This window comes from Myripristis murdjan, chromosome 22, assembly GCF_902150065.1.
Source record: "Myripristis murdjan chromosome 22, fMyrMur1.1, whole genome shotgun sequence".
In the NCBI taxonomy this organism is placed as follows: domain Eukaryota; kingdom Metazoa; phylum Chordata; class Actinopteri; order Holocentriformes; family Holocentridae; genus Myripristis; species Myripristis murdjan.
In genome coordinates this window covers 11,701,402-11,725,236 of record NC_044001.1, presented here as the reverse complement: position 1 = coordinate 11,725,236, position 23,835 = coordinate 11,701,402, and the positions used below count along the sequence as shown (strand labels likewise).

At 42.3% G+C, this 23,835-nt stretch overlaps 3 protein-coding genes across 3 annotated transcripts; 1 reads left to right on the top strand and 2 right to left on the bottom strand.

Moving 5' to 3' along the window:
- Positions 1-891: 891 nt before the first annotated feature.
- otomp (otolith matrix protein) lies at positions 892-7,002 on the bottom strand. Its single transcript, XM_030044884.1, has 9 exons — positions 6,924-7,002; positions 6,519-6,655; positions 5,978-6,080; positions 4,920-5,105; positions 4,198-4,372; positions 3,709-3,776; positions 1,615-1,799; positions 1,091-1,262; positions 892-902 (listed from the first exon to the last, which is right to left on the bottom strand). The coding sequence occupies exons 1-9, from the start codon at positions 7,000-7,002 to the stop codon at positions 892-894; spliced, it is 1,116 nt and encodes a 371-aa protein (XP_029900744.1).
- Positions 7,003-9,971: 2,969 nt separating this feature from the next.
- On the top strand, positions 9,972-18,789 carry acvr1l (activin A receptor, type 1 like). Its single transcript, XM_030044253.1, has 10 exons — positions 9,972-10,121; positions 10,945-11,028; positions 11,700-11,951; positions 12,121-12,332; positions 12,640-12,739; positions 13,310-13,456; positions 13,770-14,045; positions 14,939-15,136; positions 16,148-16,278; positions 17,161-18,789. Exons 2-10 carry the CDS (start codon positions 10,956-10,958, stop codon positions 17,290-17,292), a joined length of 1,521 nt encoding a protein of 506 aa, XP_029900113.1. The 5' UTR covers positions 9,972-10,121; positions 10,945-10,955; the 3' UTR covers positions 17,293-18,789.
- Positions 18,775-22,910, bottom strand: d2hgdh (D-2-hydroxyglutarate dehydrogenase). The gene is made up of 10 exons (XM_030044252.1): positions 22,703-22,910; positions 22,071-22,414; positions 21,920-21,977; positions 21,680-21,819; positions 21,278-21,471; positions 20,922-21,090; positions 20,594-20,737; positions 20,357-20,499; positions 19,888-20,053; positions 18,775-19,603 (listed from the first exon to the last, which is right to left on the bottom strand). Exons 2-10 carry the CDS (start codon positions 22,411-22,413, stop codon positions 19,341-19,343), a joined length of 1,620 nt encoding a protein of 539 aa, XP_029900112.1. The 5' UTR covers position 22,414; positions 22,703-22,910; the 3' UTR covers positions 18,775-19,340.
- Between the last annotated feature and the right edge of the window lie 925 nt (positions 22,911-23,835).

Genomic DNA, 23,835 nt, shown 5'->3' with positions numbered 1-23,835 from the left:
CTCCCTCTTCCCCTTCTTGCATTTTCTGTCTCTCTCTCTTTCTCTCACTCTCTTTCCATCTCTCTGCCTCACGCATAAACACAGGCATACACAGTATATGCCAGACTGCCAATTAGGGCAATAATGGCTATGGGAAAAGTGTATACTGTACGAACACACACTCACTCACTCACACACACACACACACACACACACACACGCATACAGAGTCAGATTTTTAAGCATACAGTAAATAGCACCCAGTTGTTCAGTGCCACAGACAAACCCTGTGGAAGGGAGAGGGGGAGAGCTCAGACTGCTGCAGCAAGCTAAGCAGAACACGATTTCCTAACCAACCTACAGGGTAGGAAATTGCCTTGTTATATATAGGGGACTTTTCGGTATATATGAACTATTTTTGGGGACATTTTCACCATTTATTGGGCTATTCCAACAAAACCCTTGTTTAAAAGGAGACAAAGTGTGCCAATAAAGTGAGAATTACAACACTCGGCTGGCACACAGTAACCTGTACTTCTTCTCTATATCTTACCCTTCTCTTACTCGTGGCATTTTTACACCCATACTCGCAATTCCATTCTCCGAACTTCCAGGGACGTTTTTTGTTTGTCAACGGTTAGCCACTCTTATTAATTTCCTACCCTGCCAGCCAGCATATAAGAATAAGAAAAAGGAGGTTGAAAAAGAGGACAAAATGATAGAGAGGGGGGTGGTGAGAGACAGGGAGAAAGAAGCACGAAAAAAAAAAGCGAAGCAAGGGAAGGGAATGTGAGAGATGGAGATGAAATGAGAGAGGGGCACAGATGGCTGGGAAGGAAGGCAGAACGAGAGGATGGGAGGACAGAGGGATGAGAGAGAAGTTGATGCACTGGATGTCTTCCTCCTGTTCCATCAGCAGAAGCCTGTTGGAGGGAGAGCACAATAATGAGAACAGCTGCAGTGGATACACACACGTGCACACACTCATGCGCACACACAAACACACATGCGAGTCAACACTCCTCTACCCACACGTGCACAAAACGCCCCTTCTCCCACTTACGCACTAATCCTACAACTCACACATACACACACTCGCCATTGCTCTTACCCTCACACTCGAAGGCCTGCAGCATGGTGGTGTAAGTGGGGCCCAGCCATGAGATGTAGTTACCCAGAATCCTGTGCAGGTGGCGGGTGGAATCACTGAAGAGCAGATTTGATTCGCCGTAGCCCGCTGAGCTGAACATGTTGAAACCCTCCGTAGCATTGCCAAACACATTCTACAGCAGAGAGAGAGAGAAGGTGAGAAAGACATAGAGTGATGGTATGTACTGCATGTGGGTGTCCGTGCGGGTGTGTGTTGGTGAGCTGTGTGTGTGTGTGTGTGTGTGTGTGTGTGTGTGTGTGTGTGTGTGTGCAGCCCAGGGATCAGTGTTCACCCACTCAGCAGGTGCAGGTAGAGGACGTATCATTCACCCTGGCATTTCCCACACAGTCGGTAAGGAAGAAGGATGGCTGTTTAGCAAATACTTGCGTTCTCTGACACGCACCGATAGATAACACACACACACACACACACGCACACACACATTTGGACACCTGCAAACAGAAACCGTTTCTGTTCAAACCCACCTGTAAGCGCTCCAGGTATTTCCAGACCCTGCATTTGTCCTCTGTGCGTACCACCACAGCATTAGCAGGGACCGCTGCCAGGTGGCATCGTTCATGCTCGTGCAGGAATGCCTCGGTTCCATCGGGGCACAACAGTTTCAGGTCCTCCAGCTCCAGATCCAGAGCCCACGACTCCTGGTTCTTACCTACACGGGCAAGAGAGGAAGAGTGAGGGAGAGCTGTCGAGGCATAACATCAGATTAAAACTGAAACCTATTGAGAGGCCATGAGCAAAGAGGTATTGGTAGATGTTAACCTCTTCAGCTGTGCTTGACCTTTGTCATTACAAATGCATGATGCACAAAAGCACATTTGGATGTTTTTTTTTTTGTTTTTTTTTTAATGAAGTAATGCTGCAGCCAAAAAAAAGGCATCCCCAGTTAAATATTTCACTTAATATTTCACTCATATGTGATGTAGCTTTAAAGATGCTTTGCAACCTGCAGATTGTTGTACAATAAAGAAAACTACTTAAGGGGTAATTAAGAAAATAAGGGAAATTTTAAGGGAAAATCTGAGTTTAAGGAATGAAAAAATACTTAAGGAAATTACAAAGAGTTTTGGACCAAAATTCTTTGTGTACTTAAGTATTTACCTAAAATACGAAAAAAATAAATAAATAAATAAATAAAATAAAATAAATAAATAAATAAATAAATAAATAATAAAATAAAATAAAATAAAAATATTTTTCCACTAACCCCTAATGCAATCTATCCAATTAGATAGCTTCTGTGTGATTTGGTGAGGTTTCCAGTCTGCCTTGATCTTGTTGTCACATGCCAATACAATATGACCAGGTGAGTGTTGTGTTGTGAAGCTCAACTTGTCAAAAAATTACACAATGGCAGAGATAGTCTAGAGTCCTCGGGGGCAAACAGTTTTGTTGAGAACTATTTCCTTCCGAAGAGCACCAGCAAACTGTATCTATCTGCTTCCATGTAGTACAATTTTGTGGCAGGACAGGTGAGACAAGGAGGATCGCAGCAGACTGGAAACCTCAACACAAAAAATCTATCTGGATGGATAGACTGCACTGGGGGTGAGTAAAAAAAAATTATGTACGTTGGTTGAACTGTTGCTTTAAAGTCATCAGTAGTTATGAAGTAAAATGTAGAGGAAAGCCATATCTCTTCAGTTAAGGGTTCCAGTTTCCTTTCTTTTACGAACTGCTGCATTTTAAGTATGTTACACATTTTTCAAACAGTGGTTTTATCACTTCGGAGAGAAACTTAATCTATTGAATCTTTTGTGGACATTTTAATGTGAAAGACAAAGAAAACCCTGTTTAACCAAGGGAAGCAAAACAAGTGACTAGATAAAAAAAGATAGAGCACTTAAGGGCTATTTTCTGAATCCCTGGACAAAAGCACGGTTGTTCTGTGTTTTCTTGACCTCTGTTAATTGGCCTGACTCGGGACATATCTGGCCATATGAGAATGGATGCTTGGCTTAACAGCTACAGTGCTAGCAGAGCCGGCATCAAACTGCTTCTTCTCTGCTGTAGCAGCAGAGTCTGTGTAGCGTGACCACGATAATGATCACCATTAATTTTGGATGTTGCCCAAAGCAAAGGAGCAGATGCAGTGAACAGAGAATTAGGGCAATTCCTCTGGTGGACCAAGATGTCTGCACCTCTCCTCGTCTTTGTCTACGTCTCTTTATCTCTCTCTCTCTTTCTGCCTCTCTTTTTCTGTCTAACTTCGCTTTCTTTCTAGTTTTCATTCCCTCTTTTCGCTTTCATTTTAACTCTCTCCCCCTCTCTCTCTCTTTCTCTCTCTCTCTCACACACACTCATCATCGTCATCGTCATCATCATCGTCATCCCACGGTAATCAGCTCATTGTTGTCTGGATCCCACATAAGTGCCCTTATGAGAAACATTATGAAACACTGACATCCTGTGTTCTGATGGGGACTAACAGCTCTCTCCACTGGCCACAGGCTCACTAATAGTTTAAATTATGGCATATAAAATTATGTGATCATTGGTATAATCTATAAAGTGGATTATAGGACTGCAACAACGAAGCATGTTGCACAGTATGCACTGACCATCCATATTCTCAAAGACTGTTGTGTGTTTGACAAAGGCCACGTCGCCCAGGTTCTCAGCCACACATCTGAAAGAAAACGTCAAAGAAAGGGAAAAATGAAACCTAAAAACAGACCAAAACATCAGCAAAGTACATCTTAAAAAATGTACCTATATTAATACATTTGGGAGTATATTGTATGAATTGGGAATAGCACCACAATAAAAGATACCACAGACACTGATCAATTTGAATATGCCATGGCTTCGGAGACCAAAGTACAGTCTCTTTATACTGTAGAAGTTTACAAAAGTAGCCAAACACTAAAATACCAAAATGCCACCACAATGAGACACACCGTAATGTGCAGATCAATGGAAGCATGCAGTGTTTGTGGATTTTTCTCCGTAGTCTCTGCATTTTTCATTTGTTTTTCTTGAAGCAGGAGAAAGGAGAGAGACAAATAACAGACTCCTCTGCCTCTGAGTGCCATTACTGTATCTGTTACCTCAGTGCTCCTGCCTCTCCGTAGTGCCTCTCCCTGGGGTTGTTGGCACAAATATGCCTGTCGTTGTCATCTCCGATGCAGGCCTCACACAGGTTCCTTGGATTGTTGCCTCTGGGGTCATGCTCAGGGTCCTTGACCCCTGGCACACAGCTGTAACCAAAGAAATCGCCGACCACTGGTGAAAGAGAAAGACAGTCAGTAAGGGACGATGAAGGCGAGATCACCTCTTATGATTACAGGGAATTTCTTCCTCTTGGTCACCCCTAACCTCTTCTAAAATGACACTACTATGATGACCAGTGATAAAATAACATAACAATAAAGGAAACAAAAATAAAATAGGAAGCAACAAATTCTATAACAGCCTGTGAAAATGTTAAATAATATTAATGGATGTCTCTTAAAATATGTCCTAAACCCTCTTTCCTAATCTTATCCATCCTCCCTCTGTCCCTTTCTCATCAGGAAAAAATTCACTGATCTTCCACGTTGTCCCTCGTTTCCTTTTCCCCTCCTTTCTCAAATCACATTTCTAGGAAACTTTTCTAGCTGAACTTTCCCCTTACCTCCTATTTCTTCCAAAACTTTACACACCTTTGCTTTCTCTCACCTCCCCTGCAGTCAGTTGTTTCACTCACATCATCCATATGCTCACAAACATGCCCGCATCTTTTTTTCCCCTCTCTCTTTTATTTATTTATTTTTTTCTAGATTCTTCTCACCTCTGGGGAAGTTGCACTGCTCTCCAACACTGATCTGGGAAGTATTGACCAAGTAGCCAATCGGAACAGTCCATCCCACCGTGGTGCGTATTCCAGGGTGACAGGAGCTGCGTTCGTGCATCTCCAGCAGGGACAGTTCTGCGGTGGAGCGACGCGCCATCGCCACCACATAGTAGCTGATACCATCTTAAGGAAAGAGTTTGAGTTGAGTGGGGGAGAGGAAACCGAGAGGGGGAGAGAGAGAGAGAGAGAGAGAGAGAGAGAGAGAGAGTCACATAATGTGGAGATTATTATCCAGAACAGGAGAGTGAAGAGAATGAGAAGGACAATGAGGTGTCTACGTATATGGCTTGAGCAATCTCACCATATCTTCCATGTGCACTGCAACATGATCAGTTCATTTAGATATACAGTGGTGGAAAAAAGTTTTCGGACACCCTTAAAATTTTACACAATCTCACAATCTCAAATATTATCATGAAATATTTGTGGAAAAATCTTTTTTGTGTTTCAAAAGCTGTTGCTGCATTAGACAGATACAAACAAACACAAATTATATTTTTTTGTTTATTGTTTACAAGAAAAACTAACAAAACTAAATTCTTGACAGTTTAATCTTTATCTTCCTGCGTTAGGTTCCTTGTTTTAGCTATTTTTGTGTCTGAACTTTCAAATGTGCTGATTTTATATAGACACCAAGCTTGGCAACAAAAAATGTGTCTTTTAATTAAAAGAACGACCTTTATCACTGGTACCAAAATGGCCCAATACTCAAGTGTATTGAGATGTATTTTTATGGAACCAATCAATTTTAAGTTTTTAATGGCTTTTTTAGGATTTGTTTAGTATTTTGGCTGTGACTGTACTAAAAGAAATTGCACTTGAAGACCTAAGATTGATTTGTTAATGCAATATTTCACAAATGCATGGGGTGTCCGAAAACTTTTTTCCACCACTGTATTTAAGCATTTAGCTGATGCCTTTGATAGTTTTTGACAGTGGGTAAGCTTTTCAGCCTTCAGCACAGTCCTGTTGCAGGGCTCAAACCGGCGACTTACCCACTCCGTTGTAAGACTCTCCTGCAGCCACGTCCAGACCATGGCAGAGCCCAGCAGCATAAATGTCATCTGCAAACATGGATGCTGCATCTGCTGTCCCATTCTGAGAAAACAGAAGGACATTACATTTCCGTATTCAACTAAAGAAATAATTAGGACTATTATATGTATCAATATTACAAAGATATGACTACTATCCATTGCAAAAAATGACAATTACAGTAAATAATTTATAGATACATACAAAAAAGAAAGAAAGGTGGCTACTTTTTGGGTTACTCAAAAATGTCCATGGGCGAAATGTGTCTATTATGAAATGGTGAATAATAAAATCATTATACATATCTCTAACATGGATGGATAAAAAAAGGAAAGAAAATAAAAGTAAACATACTCTATGACCGAGAATAAATAATCCTGTAAATAACGTTACTGGTTGCAGTTCAAAGTAGGTGAATGAGTAATTGATAATGGACTGGTAATGGATTGCACTTGGGAAAAGAAAAGAACAGGAAAAAGCAAAAGTTGCTCGTTCATGCACCTTGATTTTGACCATGCAGTCTCTGGGATTGTGGCCGCGGACGCAAAGCAGCGTTCCCCTGATATTCCGAGCTGTGGCGTTGGCGGCCATGTTCAAACACTTCTGCTCCTCGGCATCAGACACCACACACCAGGAGACTGAGCAAAAGGGAACGCAGAGAGTTACAAACCAACAGCCTTTGTACTCAGTGTTTATATAAGGAAATCAAATGCAAAACTGCATTATTAAAGAGCACACAACTTCAGACAATTCCAGACAAAAACAAACACCTCAAAATGTGACGGGGATATGACTCACCTCTTTAAACAATCCTTTGAGCATGCAAATGACAGCCTATCATTGGCCTACTGAATATTACCTTCGCGGTCTACATGTTGTCTCAGACTGACATCCAGACAGACGTACCTGTTGTCTTTTGAGGGGAGACACAGAGGACAAAAAGAAGGAGCAGAGCTACAGGTAGTCTCCTCTCTTGACGCTTCATGTTGACACTGGTTGGAAAACTGCAAAGGACAGACTGTTTGTTCAGCAGAGATGAGGAACAGGTGGATTTGAGTGAAGGGGGAAGAATCACTCACTCACCCCATCCTGCTCTTATAACCTGATACACAGAGAGAGAGAGAGAGAGCGAGAGAGAGAGAGAGGTTAAAGAGGGAGAAAGAGGTAGGTAGGCTGGGCGTACTACGAAGAAAACATTACATTATTCTACCATTCCCTCTTCTTGAGTCAAAGTGCTCAGCAGATAATCCTTCCTCCATCTCATGATAGCAGTATAGCGTTTCTCCTCCAATTATCCACTGAGACTTATCCCCAGTGGAGAGCAGAGTGGTAGACACATGTAGGCTTGGAGCAGTTCTGCTCACCTGGCACAGAGAGTCGACCTGGGGTCTTTAATTAAAAAGCTGGAGACAATGTGTCTCTGTGCTGGAGCTGTGTTCCTGGAGAATGGATACCGGCCGGGTCTTGCTCCGACTCTCAGGAGACCGAAGCCCCAGGTAAGCAAGAACAAAACAGCACTGGCTATTGTTCAGGGCCGCGGGACCCAGTGGAGGAAAAAATACCGGCTACTTGATATAATTCTCCCTTTTCTCTCGCTTTCTCTCTCTCTCTCTCTTTGCTCACACACACACACACACACACTTTTCTAAACAGCCACCGGGCTCAGCATCTCTACAAAATTTCAATAAATCCAAGCAGAGATTTTGTTGATCAGATAAGTAAAATGAATTCATCTCCTGATCCACTTGGATGTAGCAGTGTATATCTGCATGATTGGTCAGAAGATTAAGGGTTATATAGGTTTTCATCCTCTCTTCAGTTAGAGCTGCTTTTTTTGGAGGAGGGTGGGATTGGGTGGGGGGTTATCTGATCCTTGCCCTGTGAATAGGCCTTCAGACCCTGATGCATGGGTGAGAGAATAATGGGTCACAGAACAGCTTTTTTTTTTTTTTTTTTGATCAGACAAAAACAAATCATTCTGACTGAGATGTATACTGCATTTCATTCAGAAACATGCAAGTATAATCCCCTTTTTCCATCTGTGTATTTTCCCCTGTAATTGCTCTGGATGGAAGAGTTTTTATTTTTTTTTAAATAATTTTTACGGTAAGTCATATACAAAGCACAATGAATAAATGAAGCAGAACCGACAAAAATAAGCACCGTCAGTTTAAACAATAATCATTACACGGGCTTAACAAACAGGCTCAAATTATTATTTTCTGTTTAAAAATGCACTGCTTATATTGTTATGGCCCAAGGCAGCTGGCAATATTTGAGAAGATGAACAACCAGAGAAGCAACACTATTGAGAGTGTGATGTCTTTCTACTGTACAGCCTGGAGCTGCTCGGTTAAAAATTAATGTGAGACTGAATCCTGATTTTTATTTTTTTCATCAAGATCACTTTATTATAGATAACGGTATGAATTCCAAATCAGAAGATACACATGTATCACTGGAAATCCATGGACATGTCACAGTCACCTTGTGTGTCTTTTACATGGAGCTGTAACCCGTGCAGCAGTATATATAAAAGTCCAGTAGCAGCTTCAAGACTGTGTTTATCCAGGGAGGAAATTCAGGGATATACTGTGAATTTTCCTTGCAGGGCAGCAGGAATTCAAGGAGCTGGAGTTTCTTGAACAACCACTGTTTGTAGTGGGAGAGGATGTCCTTACACACCGCTCTTCATCTAAGTCTGCGCTGGCTCTGTATGAAAAATAAATCTAACATTAATGGGGTGGAATGAGAAAAACATTCAGCACATTTGTGAGAAAATCTTTTTTTTTGTATTTGTAAAGCATGATATATTGCAAATTTGTTCTGTGTGTTGCTTTCTAAAAAAAAAAAAAAAAAAAAAAAAAAAAGTTATGTTTGTTTGTTAATCACATTTTGTGTCTGCAAATTGTATATGTATATATTTTTTTTAATAAAACATCCTTTGTTTTGTGGTTTTGGCATTAAATTACTGCCATAAATTGTGTCCTCAGTGGGTCAGAGTGGATTAATATGTTCACCAATGAGTGGTGCGGGAGTGCCCTTTATTTGTGTTCAGCAGCCTTTCTTCATTTCTAAAAGGGTGATTTACCCAAAAGCATGTACCATTATTTTATGATTTGTCTTGTAATTGTTAATATAATACATTATAATAGGTGCAATAAGGGAGCGTACACATATATTTGTTTAAACAGGCCATAGTGCATGGCGCGCTATAAATAGCTCTGTGAAGAAACTTGCTAATAGGAGAATAATGTGGTATTGTAACTGAATCAAAGAAGAAGCATTCCTTGAGTCTTCTCTCAGTGGGCTCTTTGTCTTGTAGCCTCAGCCTGTCGTTTGCTGTCTGCACTCCTGCTTGTTCTTGCGGCGTTTTCTAGAGCTGTGCTTCCCTGAGACACTGTGCTCATTTATGGGCCTCTCTTCTCTGATCCAGTGAGAGAACATATGACTCAGATGTTTAACAAATCTTTAACCACCATAACTTCATTGATCACCTGTCAAAGCAACAGAGGACCTCCCCTCAACCTAAGACAATTTGACGTTTGATTATTTATGAAATTTGAACTCCTAACAAGAAAAGATCATCAGTCAAAAAAAAAAAAAAAAAAAATGTTAGGTTTCCAGTTTCCAGTGTGATGGTCTAGGAGCAACATTTGCATGTTTGCGAGCTATAACGCAATATGTAATTCTCTTTTTTTAAGTGCATGAAGTAGGAATTAAAAGACCTTTATAGAGAACACAGCCAATCAAGCTGCAGGTGGAGTTATTCCTATTTATGACCATGTAAGCATGATATTAGCACTTTCATGGTCATAGCAGTCATTAGTAATTGATAGTTATAATTATTATTATTATTATGCCCGTGGCCGTTTTGCAATATTGCTCATAACCTGTTGGAGGACTCGCACTGCCCCACAATGCATCTCGGTGAGAATGTTTTGGTGACGTCATGAGTGGCTGGAAGGGAAAACAGCCAGTGGGTGGGCTGGGCTGTGGTCCTCTCCCTCGGCGTGAACCAAAAATCACATCAACTACTTGAGAGAAACTGCGAATATACACACGCCAGAGAATGAGTTAGACACCGTGCTACGTTTGTGCCAGGTAAGGGAAGGTTTACGCCGCTTACTTTGCGATATAATGTCCCCTGCCCGGCTGCCCAGCTGCACTGAGTGCGGCTCCTGCTAGCTTGCAGGGCTAGTCTCAGCGGGCAGACGTCTGGCTGGCTGGCGCCTCGGAGGCGGCTGGTCGTGAGTAATAAACCTGCTTGTTGGTGGCCTGTTGTCCGCAGCAAACCGCCACGCTTGTGTGTGTGTGTTATCTCCCCTGGAGGAGCTATTAGCTTAGCCTGGTGAAAGAGTTAAAACGATGGAAGCAAGCGGTGACATTGAACTTGTTGATGTTAACGCGCAAGTCCAAGTAGTTGTCAGTGGGAGCTAGCTAGCTACCTAGCCTGCAGAGGAACACATCCAGTGGCTTTCACATGAGCTAACATTGTAGATTAATTAATATACACACAGCTAACCTTATGAAGCTACTGAGCCAAGTGAAATACCGCTATTCACTATTACCGTCGCGTCTCTGGTGGTGTCTGCAGAGTGCCAGGCGTTACGCAGACATTTTACTGTTGTTTTCTTGGCTAAATATCCTTTCACACAAGCACCAAATATTTGTCTTGCAATTGTAGCCACGGTTGGTGTGTTAATAGTATTTTGCGTGTTAAAAGAACCAGTAACAAAGACTTACAGTGGCTTCTTTGTGCCTCTGCCGCTTTAATGAGTCGTTCCTTTCTATTCCTGACCGAAGCCAAAGGATCATTAGAAAAGATAGAAGTCAGGCTAAATGAAATTATACCGAGAACATCCTCCTTACAAGAGCTCCTTTAACTCTGTGCCATCTTGCCTCTGTGCTTGCCTCCCACTCTCAGTGCACTGAAACATGGGTCACTGCAGTGTCCAAGTCCTTCTGCTGCTCTTGCTGCAGGCCCTACAGACTTTGGCTGAGGGCACAGGTACTGTGCTGATGAGCTACCCTTTTTCTATTTACATGATAAAGCCATGCTGTTTCCTTATCTTATGTTTTACAACAGGGCAGCTTGCTGGTGTGAGCGAGACAAAAGGAGGTTAAACAATTCACCCAAGATAAAATAAAAATGTTTCTCTTGGACTCTGGTGCAGTCTGTCCTTCCAGATAGTTTCTGTGTGATTTGGCAAGGTTTCCGGTCTGCTGCAGTCTTTCCTGTCTCATTGGGTTTGGATGGGTATTCATTTGCAGAGCACAAACTACCAAATATTTACATGAGAAAAGCTCAACAGCCCTTTCCTAAAACAATGACATGGATACCCAGTATAGTCCCCAGTTCCTGGGGGCAAAGAGTTTAATTGGGAACTGTTTCCTGCCAAAGCACATTGGCAAATTGTATCTGTCCATCACCAATGAGTAGGAATTAGAGGTGGATCGATCCAAATCACCCAGGAACTATTTGGCTGCCTAGATTGCACTAGGGATAAGTGGGAAACTGTCTTTGTTTTTTATTGTGTTTTGAGTGAACTGCTCCTTTAAGTATTCTGCTGCCCAGCTTCCTTACATGAATCAATAGTGTGTATATGTTTGCTGGTGTTTGTCTTGCATGTAGTGAGAGAGCGTGACTGAATTCTTCATTTCATCTGTCCTCCTCCACAGATGGACAGTTGGTGTGTCTGTGTGACAGCCCTAAATGCCCCCAGGCCACATGCAACGGCGCCAGCTGCTTCTCCTCTGTCAAAGCGGGCAGCGGTGGGATGGTGTTCGAGCGGGGCTGCCTGGAGGTGCCGGAGAAAATCCGTCTGCACTGTTCCACAGCTCCTTCCCTCCACCAGGCCATTCTCTGCTGTGCGGAGGACATGTGTAACAGCAACACCAGCAGGATCTCGCTAATGTCTCTGCTTCCATCAGGTGGATACCAACTCACAATCAAAATAAGTGCTCTGCTTCAACAAGGCAGTGCATTTTCAAGCAAAAGAAACATACATTCTTTAGCTGTCTAATAGATATTCTCACAAATCCAAATCTTCAACGCCCCTCCATTCTGTGTCCCTGTTCCTGACTTCCCTCCCTCCCACAGTCCCAGAGGGTGAGCCGGTGCGGTATCGTGTGGAGACGTTGGCACTCTTTGTGCTTGGTCCAGTGGTGGTCCTGGCTCTGCTGTCTGTAGTAGCAGTGCTGGCCTGCAGGAGGCTCCACCACGGTCGTCTGCAGAGGCTGCAGGAGTTTGACACCGAGCAGGGAGCCATAGACGGTCTCATCAGCTCCAACGTGGGAGACAGCACTTTAGCGGTAAGGAAAGAGAGAGTCTCCTGTTTGTCTTGAAGCAACAACAATAGATTCACAACAGAGTGAAAGAGATATTTCTTCTCTTATGCTGTGATCTGCTCAAGCCTTAACATAGTTAAATTGGCATTGTGAAGTATTTCCCCCTATATGATGCCATTCTCTTGATTGGTATCAGTTTTTTGGAGGCTGGATCCTGCCATATTCACTATTATTTCCTTGTGTTTTTGCCTAAATTATGTCCTTGATTTTTCAGTGCAGTCAAAGACTGTCCTGCACAGAGGTGTCACAGGATATTGTTCTCTGTCTGCAGGACCTGTTGGACCACTCGTGTACGTCAGGCAGTGGCTCTGGTCTTCCTTTCCTTGTCCAGAGAACTGTGGCCAGGCAGATCAGTCTGGTGGAGTGTGTTGGTAGGTCTAACTTCCATTATCAGACCATGGATATGTACAAAACAAGGTTCAGATCGCCATCTGGAGGTCATGCACAGGGCTTCTTGATTGACAGATTGATTTATCAGCTGATTGATTTAGTGATTGTAACTTTATTACTCCCGATTAGGTAGATTCTTGTTTCCCTCCATGCAATTTCTGGCTTTGTGAAGCTGCTGTTATGACATAATGTTTGTCTTACTTGTCTCAAGTGAATGACAGAAAATGTATTGTTATGGCAGAAGTGACAAAATTTTATCAGAGAATTCAAATATAATTGGTCTGCATGCCTGGGGATCTGATTTTGGAAGACATGTATTCCAGTATGGAATATAAAAAGTGACTCCACGCAGCTTTTTGCTATTCAAGAGACAACAGAATCATGTTCACTGTCAACTGCATTGTTAACATAACATTAGAATAAAATGAGATAACTTCTTAAAGCACTTCTCAAAGGTTACACAGCACAATTACATGTATCTGCACTGTCTCTTTCCTTCCTTCCTATCCCACTCTCTGTTCTTCTCTCCTCTTGTTCTCCCATGTTCCCAGGTAAGGGAAGGTATGGAGAGGTGTGGCGGGGTCAGTGGCAGGGTGAGAACGTGGCTGTTAAAATCTTCTCTTCAAGAGATGAAAAGTCCTGGTTCCGAGAGACAGAAATCTATAACACAGTGCTGCTCAGACATGAAAACATACTGGGTGAGTAAGCGATGTAATTTTTCATTTTGTGCCCTCGAATTTTTAGATGTTTTTTAAACCAAAAGAAAATCTTAGGTCATCTGACATTCACCAGAGATCGCCCACTTAATGAATTTAATATTTTACAAGTAGGCAATTTATATGCACAGAGTGTTGATGGCGGAAGAGGAACTTATTTGCCATGGAAGGCTTATGTGCAGCATAATAATCTCTTACGCTCTTTGCCTCTGTTTTTCTTCTCTCCATGCGGCCCTCAATCCTTCCCTTATCCCCCTCATTGCTGTCATGTCACCCTCCCTGACTCCTCTCCCAGGCTTCATGGCGTCTGACATGACTTCTCGAAACTCCAGCACCCAGCTGTGGCTCATCACCCACTACCATGAAAACGGTTCGCTGTATGACTACCTGCAGCGGGTTGCCGTGGAGACGTCAGAGGGCCTGGCCATGGCAGCATCGATAGCGTTCGGTTTGGTGCACCTTCACACAGAGATCTTTGGCACTGAGGGGAAACCGGCCATCGCACACCGGGACCTCAAGAGCAAGAACATCCTGGTGACTAAAGACCTGCGCTGCTGCATTGCAGACCTGGGTTAGTATCTTATCTCAGTTCAGTTTGACTTAATTCAGCATGCTTTTTGCTTTAAAGTTCAGAACAATATTACTACTATTAACATCTACCATATCTCTAGCCTGATACTCAGACTGAATGACCTTTCTGTTTTTTACACATTATTTGTAAGAATCACCAGATGTTTTTAAAGAATATGCCCTTGTGGCTCACTCGGTGGAGTGTGTACCATGTATCAAGGCCGTGTCCTTACTACAGCAGCCTGTGTGTGCTTCTGAGCACCATTTTCTTCACGTCTCCCTCTCTCTCCTCTGCCTTTCCTGTCAGTATCAAATAAAACAACATGCCAGAAACATGCATTTTATAGGTCTCGGACCAGGCCACTATCTGTTTTCTATGTGTATTTTTCACACAAACCCTTTGACATTCTATTATATCTATTATATCATGCTAGCATCTGTGTAATAATAAATCCACTGTGAATGGACAATGGATTGGTTTCTGTCCATCTATCCATTCATCCATCCATTTTTAACATGCATTATCTCAGACTCTGCTGATTAAATTTAGAGGAAATTGTGTGTGGGGGGGTCCTCACCACTTAATTTCAGGATTTTAAAAATAAACTGATGAGCACACAGTGGACACTATATAATCTGCTCATTTGTCCTTGTGTCAGTCACATTTCAGACACCACTGATCAGATCTTTAGGAGGCTAGAGGGAGTGATACATCTCACTGACATTTTCAAATTTACACTGATCAGTCATAGGGGAATGGTGCAGGTCAAAACAAGGTGACATATTAGTTACCATTTGGTTATGAGGGAGGATACATGATAGTATATTCATGTTGAATGTATCAGTATTTCTATCCAGTTTTGGTGAAACAAATATTGTATTTGCTTCGCACAGGGCTGGCTGTAACCCACTCCCAGGCAAACAACACGCTGGATGTGGGTAACAATCCAAAGGTGGGCACCAAGCGCTACATGGCGCCCGAAGTGCTGGACGAGACCATTCAAACAGACTGCTTTGATGCCTATAAAAGAGTGGATATCTGGGCTTTTGGGCTGGTGCTGTGGGAGATAGCAAGACGCACATACAGCAATGGTGAGTGTGGTGCATTATCATCATTTGACAGGAAGGTGGCATCATGTCCTCACAGTTATAAAGACTGCCTTGTTACAAAGACCATCAGATTTTACTCATATCAGCCAGTGTTTCTACCATGTGTTCCTAAAGACAACATTGAACCCCTCACTGCTGATTCATCCTATGTTGCTCTGGATAATAGAGATACATTTCTAAAATTGTAATATAAATATACTAATACATTAGCTTTAGAATTAGGGTGAGAAATGGTACTTATCTCCAGATAAATGCTAGTAGCTAGTTAGTTTGTCATAATCATTAATTTGGACTGGTAAACAATAGGGGTGGAACAATTATTACATAGTGCAGTATATAGCAATACTTCCTTTTGTAATACTTTACCAGTACACCTGTGCCAAGTATGGATGTTTGAGTTTTCAACTTAATTTGCAGAGACAGCACATTTAAGTTACTATGAGGTCTATTTGTTCCCTGCCTTTGGGTATTTTAATTGGCGCTGTTTTTTCATGTGCATGTTGCAGTCAGCGTGCACATTAAAACACTGAAAAAAAAAAGATAAATTCCTGCTTATTGAGAAATTATTTTGTCTTTTCCAGGGTATTTTTCTTCTTACAGAAATCATGACATCATAGTTGAGTGTCTTAAAGTATATCACATCTTGCAGAATCACATGTATCATACCATCATTATTGTGGGTAAAATATGATAATATTGTATTGCCAGGTACCCAGTGATTCCCACCCATACTAAACAAACAAGGATCATTTCATTCTGTATTCTGTATGAAGTGTTAATTAGTTTATAAATTAGTGAACATGACTGGTGAATTTTAGGACACATTGGACAACATTGCCAGGCAACAATGCAATCTTTGCCACTCAATTTATCCCTCTAGTTGGAGTGCAGGCTCTTTCAGTGAGAGCAGCAACCTGGTTGGGGTTGATGTATTAACCACAAGGCCTCCTCTTGCCCTAATGTAATTTCTGCCATCTCAACTTGGATTTTCAGGTATTGTAGAGGAGTACAAGCCTCCCTTCTACGATCAGGTGCCAAACGACCCCAGCTTTGAAGACATGAGGAAGGTGGTGTGTGTGGAGCAGCAGAGGCCCTTCATTCCCAATCGCTGGTTCTCTGATCCTGTGAGTTAGAATAATCAAGTGTTTCTTTATCCCTGTGGGGAAGCGAGGATACTAACTAGGGATGCACCGATCCAGCTTTTTCAGTTCCGATGCCAATACCGATGCTGGGGCCTTGCGCATCGGTCGATACCAGATACCGATCTGATATTGTTGATTTAAGAAGCTAACAGGTGCACACACCTCAACAGCAGCGGCGGCTCCCTTTGATCTGTTCAGCTGCTGGAATTCCTCGTGCTCCTTTGTGTGGTGTTTCTGGAGGTGCTTGATTAAATTTGTGGTACTATATCTGGCAGTGTTACTACCACCCCTGGCAACATTCATTTTACATACATTGCAAACTGCCGTCGAGCTAGTTGGCGTGCTAATGGTGAAATACCTCCATATCGCAGATCCTTTTGTTTGCTCCATGTTGGTTGTGTTTGCAACTCAACTCAATCAACTCTCACGGCATGCGGCGCACGTGCCGTATGACGTAGCCCATGTCGTAAAGATTTAAAGGGGAAGGATTGGTCTTACGAATCGGCTGCTTTTATCCAATGTGCGATGCTAATATCGGATTGGTGCATCCCTAATACTAACAAAAGCATCCTCTGGTTGAGGGATAACCTCACTACACCAACCTGTTGGCTAATCAACAGTTCATGTAAGCATGTTCTCAGTGTTTAGAGAGACCATTCTGTAAGAGATGTCACAGGTTTGATCTTCACAGTAGCCGGTGTGTTATGTCAAAAGGTTCTTGAGCAAGACCCTGAACCACTTACCCACTCAGTCTTTCTAAGTCAACTGTAATACACTGGGTTTAGGTCAAATGCCACTCTTTCAGTTACATTGATCATGCAGTTCTCCTCCATCTCACCGTCTGTTTGTCCCTCTTTTTCTCAGACTTTATCTGCTCTGGTGAAGCTGATGAAGGAGTGTTGGTACCAGAACCCCTCTGCCAGGCTGACAGCACTACGCATCAAGAAGACCCTGGACAAGATTCACAGCTCTTTGGAGAAGGGCAAGGAGTCATGAGAAGGAGACAGGATTTTGAGGCGGCCACCTGATGTCAGGAATAGGCTTGGAGAAGAGCCCAAAGTCATGTGAATGACAAGGGCTGACAGGGGGGACTGGACAGAGGACAAGAGGAAAGAGTTGTTCCAAGTGTCATCCAACCTCGTCCTTCTCCTACTCTCGCTTTTTTCTCCTTTCTCTTCGGTTGCCTTCCACCGCCATCCCCCTCTTTCTGACTTGAACCCCGTACAGATGTTTTGAACTGTCCTATCTGAAGAAGCCAGCTGTTGCTATGGGACATAAACCAATTGCCACTGTGTCCGCACTGATCTGAACTGTGGACTGTTACTGAGTGTGAAGAACATGTATGGCACATTGTATTACCCATCCTAATGCTTTAATGCCCATATGGGACTTCTCTGGATTAGGCCTTCTTACATACATACACACACACACACACGCGCGCAGAAACAAAACACTACATGCTGAGTGTCTCCTACCCATTTCTTATTTGTTGACCTTCAGACAGTTTTTTTTTTTTGGCATGCGGCTGTGGTATTCTGCTCAGAGACAATCAAATGTATTTCACTCATTTAGCTATATTAGAGCAAGCCAACTATTGCCACACATACATAGACCCACACATACACACAAATGTGTTCAGTTACAAAGGAAAAGAGCCAATAGAATCAAACAAAATTTGTTTTTAAACCCTTAGTATGATATTTATGTATTAAATCTCCACTGTATTAAAGTACCACACTACTGAGGATATGTAAGACTGATGTATGACGGTGCGTGAAACTGACTGTATTCATATATAGGCATTTACTGTACATGGACTTTCTGTACCCATATTGTCATAACTGGAGCTAGTAGGAAATGCTTTGTTGAAAAGTAGTGGAAAAAATAGGAACATTTTCCCGCTGAGCCTGTACACTATATGGAAATAAGTTTTATGTTAAATGGAGGAAAATATCACAGATTATATCTCTGTTTACCTGGTTGGTCCCTGGGATAGACACACCTGCCAATAGGAATTAGACTGATTGTATCTTATAAGAGTATGAACACATTAATGAAATTAATTGAAGGTTGACTCACATCCTCTTCCTGGCATTTTTAGAGTCTCTGTGGCTTGTCAGAATGCTCTTTTTACAAGGAAAAGAGGTCATGGAAAGTCTTGTTTATGAAAGTCAGTATTGTATTAGCTGTTGGGGTTGCACCATTTTTCTGTAGAGTCGAGCCTCCATCTGCTCCTGTTGTCTCCAATCATTGCTACACACTACAAGTTGCCTGACTTTATACATATATATATAAATATATATATGAAAAAAAGAAACACTCCATCTTTGTTGTTGTTGGAAACCCTGTTTTATTAAAGATTCATTTTAAATGGACAGAATTGCCTAAGTGTAGGTTTCTGGGAGAATTTGTTCACAAGAAATGCTGGTTTTGTTTGAGAAAAAATGTTGCTATGTCTTTTTTATATGTAATAAAACATTTACTGCACTCTTGCTTAATGATTGGCAGTCTCCTGTTTTTTTTTTTAATCTAAGAAAAGATTTCTACGAATAAAATCGTATACATTTACACAATACAGGATAAGGATCTAACAGTTTAAATATGGACTGGACTAAAGAGTGGACCAGGCTACCCTGTCGGTGCAAGTTGCAGGAGTAGCAGAGGTAGTTCACTGGATACAGCAGCAGCTCCACATAGATTCATACAGTCCAGAGCCTGTTCAAGTGGCTATAATGTCAAGAGATCATTCTGAAAATAATGCGTGGTACAGACATGGCAATGAAACAACAGCTTTTTTTTGAATGTCCTGAACACTGAAAGACAGCATGAACTAAAGGCACTCAGTGTTTGTAGCTTGAATGGTAGATGGTGTACTTATGTGCCTGTGATTTGGCAGCTCTGCAATTCCATGTTAAGAGTATAATGGGAATATACTCTGCAAAACTGGGGTGTCATGTCAATGGAGTTGTGGCCAAAAACATCCAAGTCTCAACACTTCCTGTATGAGCTGTGGATATATCTACAAGAATGACTAAGGAAATCAGTCACCGTAGATTATCTGGCAGGGTTTTATAAGGGTTGAGGATGCCCTTGGGGTCCAACATGGCCTTGATGTTTCCCATTAGAGCCACAGCCTGGCTGGGTTTACTGTAGTAGATGTAGTTCCTCTTCTTCAGGCCCAGTCCATGCTCGGCGCTGATGCTGCCCTGGCAGCCGGCCGTCCATTCGTAAACAAAGGGCTCAATGGCTGCCAGGAGCGCGGGGTCTTTTGCAGGAGAGGTGATGTTCAGGTGAAGGTTCCCGTCGCCTACAGAAAGACAGGAGGAGGTGGAGACACATGAAGGAACACCGATAGGCAGTGCAAGAAAAACAAAACCAAGTTTATCTTAAGGATTTTTGTTCACATGAAGGGAAAAAAAAGATTCAAATCAAACATGTAGGGCAAATTCATTCACACATTTTCATGGGGTGAAGGAGTCCCAGAAAACTACAGCAATTACTCACATTCATATTCATATCTATGAATGATTTAAAGTCTCCAATCCAATCTCCAGTCCTGTGTTGTGATCTCCCCTGCCCTTGTTGTCTTACCTACATGCCCATATCCCACCACACTCTTGGCCCGGTCCCCCAGGTGCTCCCTCATGTCTGTCACCAGCTGGTAGATCCTCTCCACAGGAAGGGAGATGTCATACTTGTAGGTGAAGCCGTCATGAGTCAGAGACTCTGTGACGCGCTCACGCATCGACCACAAAGCCTTTACACACACAGACAATGAAAAGCTGACTGATACATTCAGAATCTCATTTAGGGAAACAGAGTTGGCATCATCATCATTACCACCATCTACACATTTCTTACATTATCATATAGTTGAGGCCAAAATGGGAGAAAACTGATTTAATCAACTGCACTGCAGACATAACTATGATTATTAGATGAAGCCTTGCATGAAAATGATTAACTAGATTTTGGTTGCAAGCTGAAAACATTTTACAGCCTTTAATGCAAAATGTGGGCTGCTTTTCTGAAAACATGACATAGAATAAGTGCATGTTACCTTGATTTTGGTGTCCTCAGTTGCCACAGTCCCATCAGTAACTAGTGATGATGTCATGGCCTCCTCCAGGAAGTTGTGCAGCTTCTCCTCATCATGGGTTGGATTAGATCCAGCTGTTTCTATGACAACGTAGAATGGACAATCTGCGGGATGGACACAACTGGTTAGTGTGCAAGTGTTTGTGCCAGCTTCAGAGACTGTGTGTATTTATGTGTGTGTGTGCACCTGTGCATGTACCTGTGATTGGATTGGGTAGTTTGAGGTGTGTATTCAGGAGTCTCATACATTCACTGTCCAGGAATTCGAAGGCGGACAGGATTTCTCCCAGCATGCCTCTGCAGAGCTTAAATGTCTGCAGCAGCTGTTCAAAAGTCTCACAGCCTACCAACAGAAACATGGGTGACAATCAGCTGATTGGTAGAATCTAGCTGATAATCCATATAACCAAACAGAACCTTGGTGATCACGGCTAAAAATAAATACATTTCAACACCAGCCAATAGCGGTGTCAAATTTTTAAACCATATGTGGGTCATAGATGTGAGAGGTCATGAGGAAATTCAACCTAGGAAGACCACGTTGACAGATTTGGGTTTCCGTGGACAAAGGATGGATACCGCTGTGATGACTCCCAGTGTGCCCTCAGACCCGATGAAGAGCTGCTTCAGGTCATATCCTGTGTTATCCTTCCGCAGAGTGGCCAAGCAGTCCAGCACCTGCCCATCTGCCAACACCTGGAAACACAGACCACATATACAAATTATTTTTTCCACCTCCACTATCATTAAAATCATGATACCCTCTGACCTTGCTTTACTACTTGAGTACTTTTTTATGTGGCAATGACATGATACTTTTCATGAAAGAATATCAAAAGCCAAAGTCTCTCTGAAGTCCCCTTTATTGACTTGCTCCACTCACCACTTCGAGACCCAGCACAGTCCCTCGTAAGGATCCGTATCGTAGCAGCCGGAGCCCACCAGCATTAGTTGCCACGTTACCCCCAATTTGGCAACTACCTTTAGCCCCAAGGTCCAGCGGCATGATGTAGTCTCTCTCCTCCAGGTAGTTGGAGAGGTTCTCTAGGATGCAACCTGCCTGGCATGTCAGAATACCTGACAAAGAAAAAGATCTCTGAATGAGACTTTTTAAAAAATGCAATACATCCACTGGGAGAAATAAATTACTGCCTTAAGGTCATAATTCCATATCTCTAACATACAAAGGATCCAGAAAATGAAAGTCTAATCACTATATTGACACTGTGATTTAAAAGTAATGTAATTTGTCATGACTGTGTTGTTAATTATTTTGTAAACCTACCAGAGACACCATCAAAGGTAAGGATGTTGTTCATAAGAGCGGTGGAGAGGATGATCTCATCATAGACTGGCACGCTGCCTCCCACCAGCCCAGTGTTGCCCCCTTGAGGGTTTACGGCTAAGTTACGACTGTTACAGTACCTGGAGAAAAAAAAAAAAAAAAAAAAAAAAGCAATATAAGTGCATGTGCCTGACTACCTCACGTGTGAATCTATCCACCCATTCACCATCTCCTCTTTACCTGAGAATTTGAGACACCTCCTCTGTTGTCTGTGGTCTCAACAACACTTCACTGTAACCTGCAGAGGAAACAACGACAAAAGAGTGAGACATGCACATTAACTAATTAGTAATAACATAAATCTTAAATCAACTTTAGGTCAAGACTTCACCTCTCACTGACTTAAGCCAGTCCACATTGTTAGCCTCCAGCAGGTCCGGGTCGGTGATGGTTCTGCCTGGTAGTACCTTCTTGAAAAAGTCCAAATCCTCCTGGGTTACTTTGGAGAAAGGTAACCTGTCCGGGGCTGCAGCAGGGGACGGTGTGGGCCCACCTGCCCCGGCATGCAGCCTCCGGGAGCAGACTCCACTCTGCACTGAGCTGGCTGGGAGAAGCAGTTTTCTGGAGCCCGGGGGTAAAAGCCTAGCTGTGGCTGCAGATGTGAGTGTGCAGCTGGGGCTCAGATACCTAAGAGCTGTCCTCAGAGCCAGTGTGGTGTGGAAAACCCCAGCCATCCTTCAAGAGAGGGTGGAGAAAGACAGAAGCTGTTAATGCGGCTCTCAGTGCACTAAAGGCAAAGTGGAGCGTCTATACTGCAACTCTGTCCAGTTTTCAATGTCTCACTCAAAAATAGCGCACTTCCACCATCTGTCAGTTTTCTAACTAACGCTTTTACTCTACACTTTACCGCCACAGTTTAAGGCTAATTTGCAGAACAATAATTTACGTGCTGCTCAAGCTGTCATTTCAGCTAGCTAGGTTAGCTAACTCTTAGCATCAAGCTAGCTGGCATTCTGGAAATACCTTGGTTACTTTCAGTCAACTTTCACAAGCTCGTCAAGGAAGACGCCACATCTTCAAGTCCATGTGTTTTTATTCCTGTCATGTCGCAACGAGAAAGGTGTCCTAAAGTTCAAGGGCAGCTGTCTTGAGAGGATATCGCGTTCAATGTTTACAACAAGCACGTTAGCTTAACCAGAGGGTGAAAAGTCAAACTGGACTGAATGGACCAATCAGAATCCTTCTTTCGGATTGAGCCAATGGGAGCCTAGAGACCTGACACTTGACGTCATCCACTCCTGTGTCCACTTTTTATTCTGCCTATCACGGCTCGCTTTTGTACATTTATTTAATTAATCATTTACTTCTTGAAGCTCACCTTTTACCTGGCGTGCAAAATCTATAAAGAAAAAATACGAATGCAATATTATAAATTAATTTATTTAAAACCCATCGACAAAATCTTTCTTGCTCATGCATTCCATACATCACACAACATGCAACAAACTTTTTTTTCCCACTGATCCGAAAGTACTCAGCACTCTAGAGACAAAAAAAAAAAACAAAAACAAACAAAAAAAACAAACAAAAAACATTAAACTTATCCCTTAAGCCTTTCTGCGGTTTACACTGTAAATTCCCTGAAAACAACTTTTAACTCACGTGTCAATATAACAGTCTTCTGATTTCCAGAATAACCACAAAAATGGAAAACACCATAAAATCCAGTTCAGAATGAGAAGCCATGAAACAGGCGTTGACGATACCCACGAGTCATAATCAAATACATCAAGCTTGAAATTTAAAAAAACATTTAAAAAAAAAAATAAAATAAAACACTGATAAAACACTGATACAAGTTGTACATCCATCGAGCCAAAAGAATACCAAAGTAATTTCTGCATGTGCACGTCTGACATCTCTGCTCTGTGAAACTGGGGAATGAGCAACCCGCCACACTTGTGAGTTACCTGGGTATGTACAGGGTGCAGCTATCTCACGCTTCCAGTCTCTCTTTAGGCTTATTTAGCATTACAAAGTAACTATGTCTGTCCGTTGTACCCTCTGCTGACAGTGAAGACAGCTCAATATGTAAACACTGACATGGCTGACATGAAACACAAGAAAACATCCCAACTGATGATTACATTCACAAA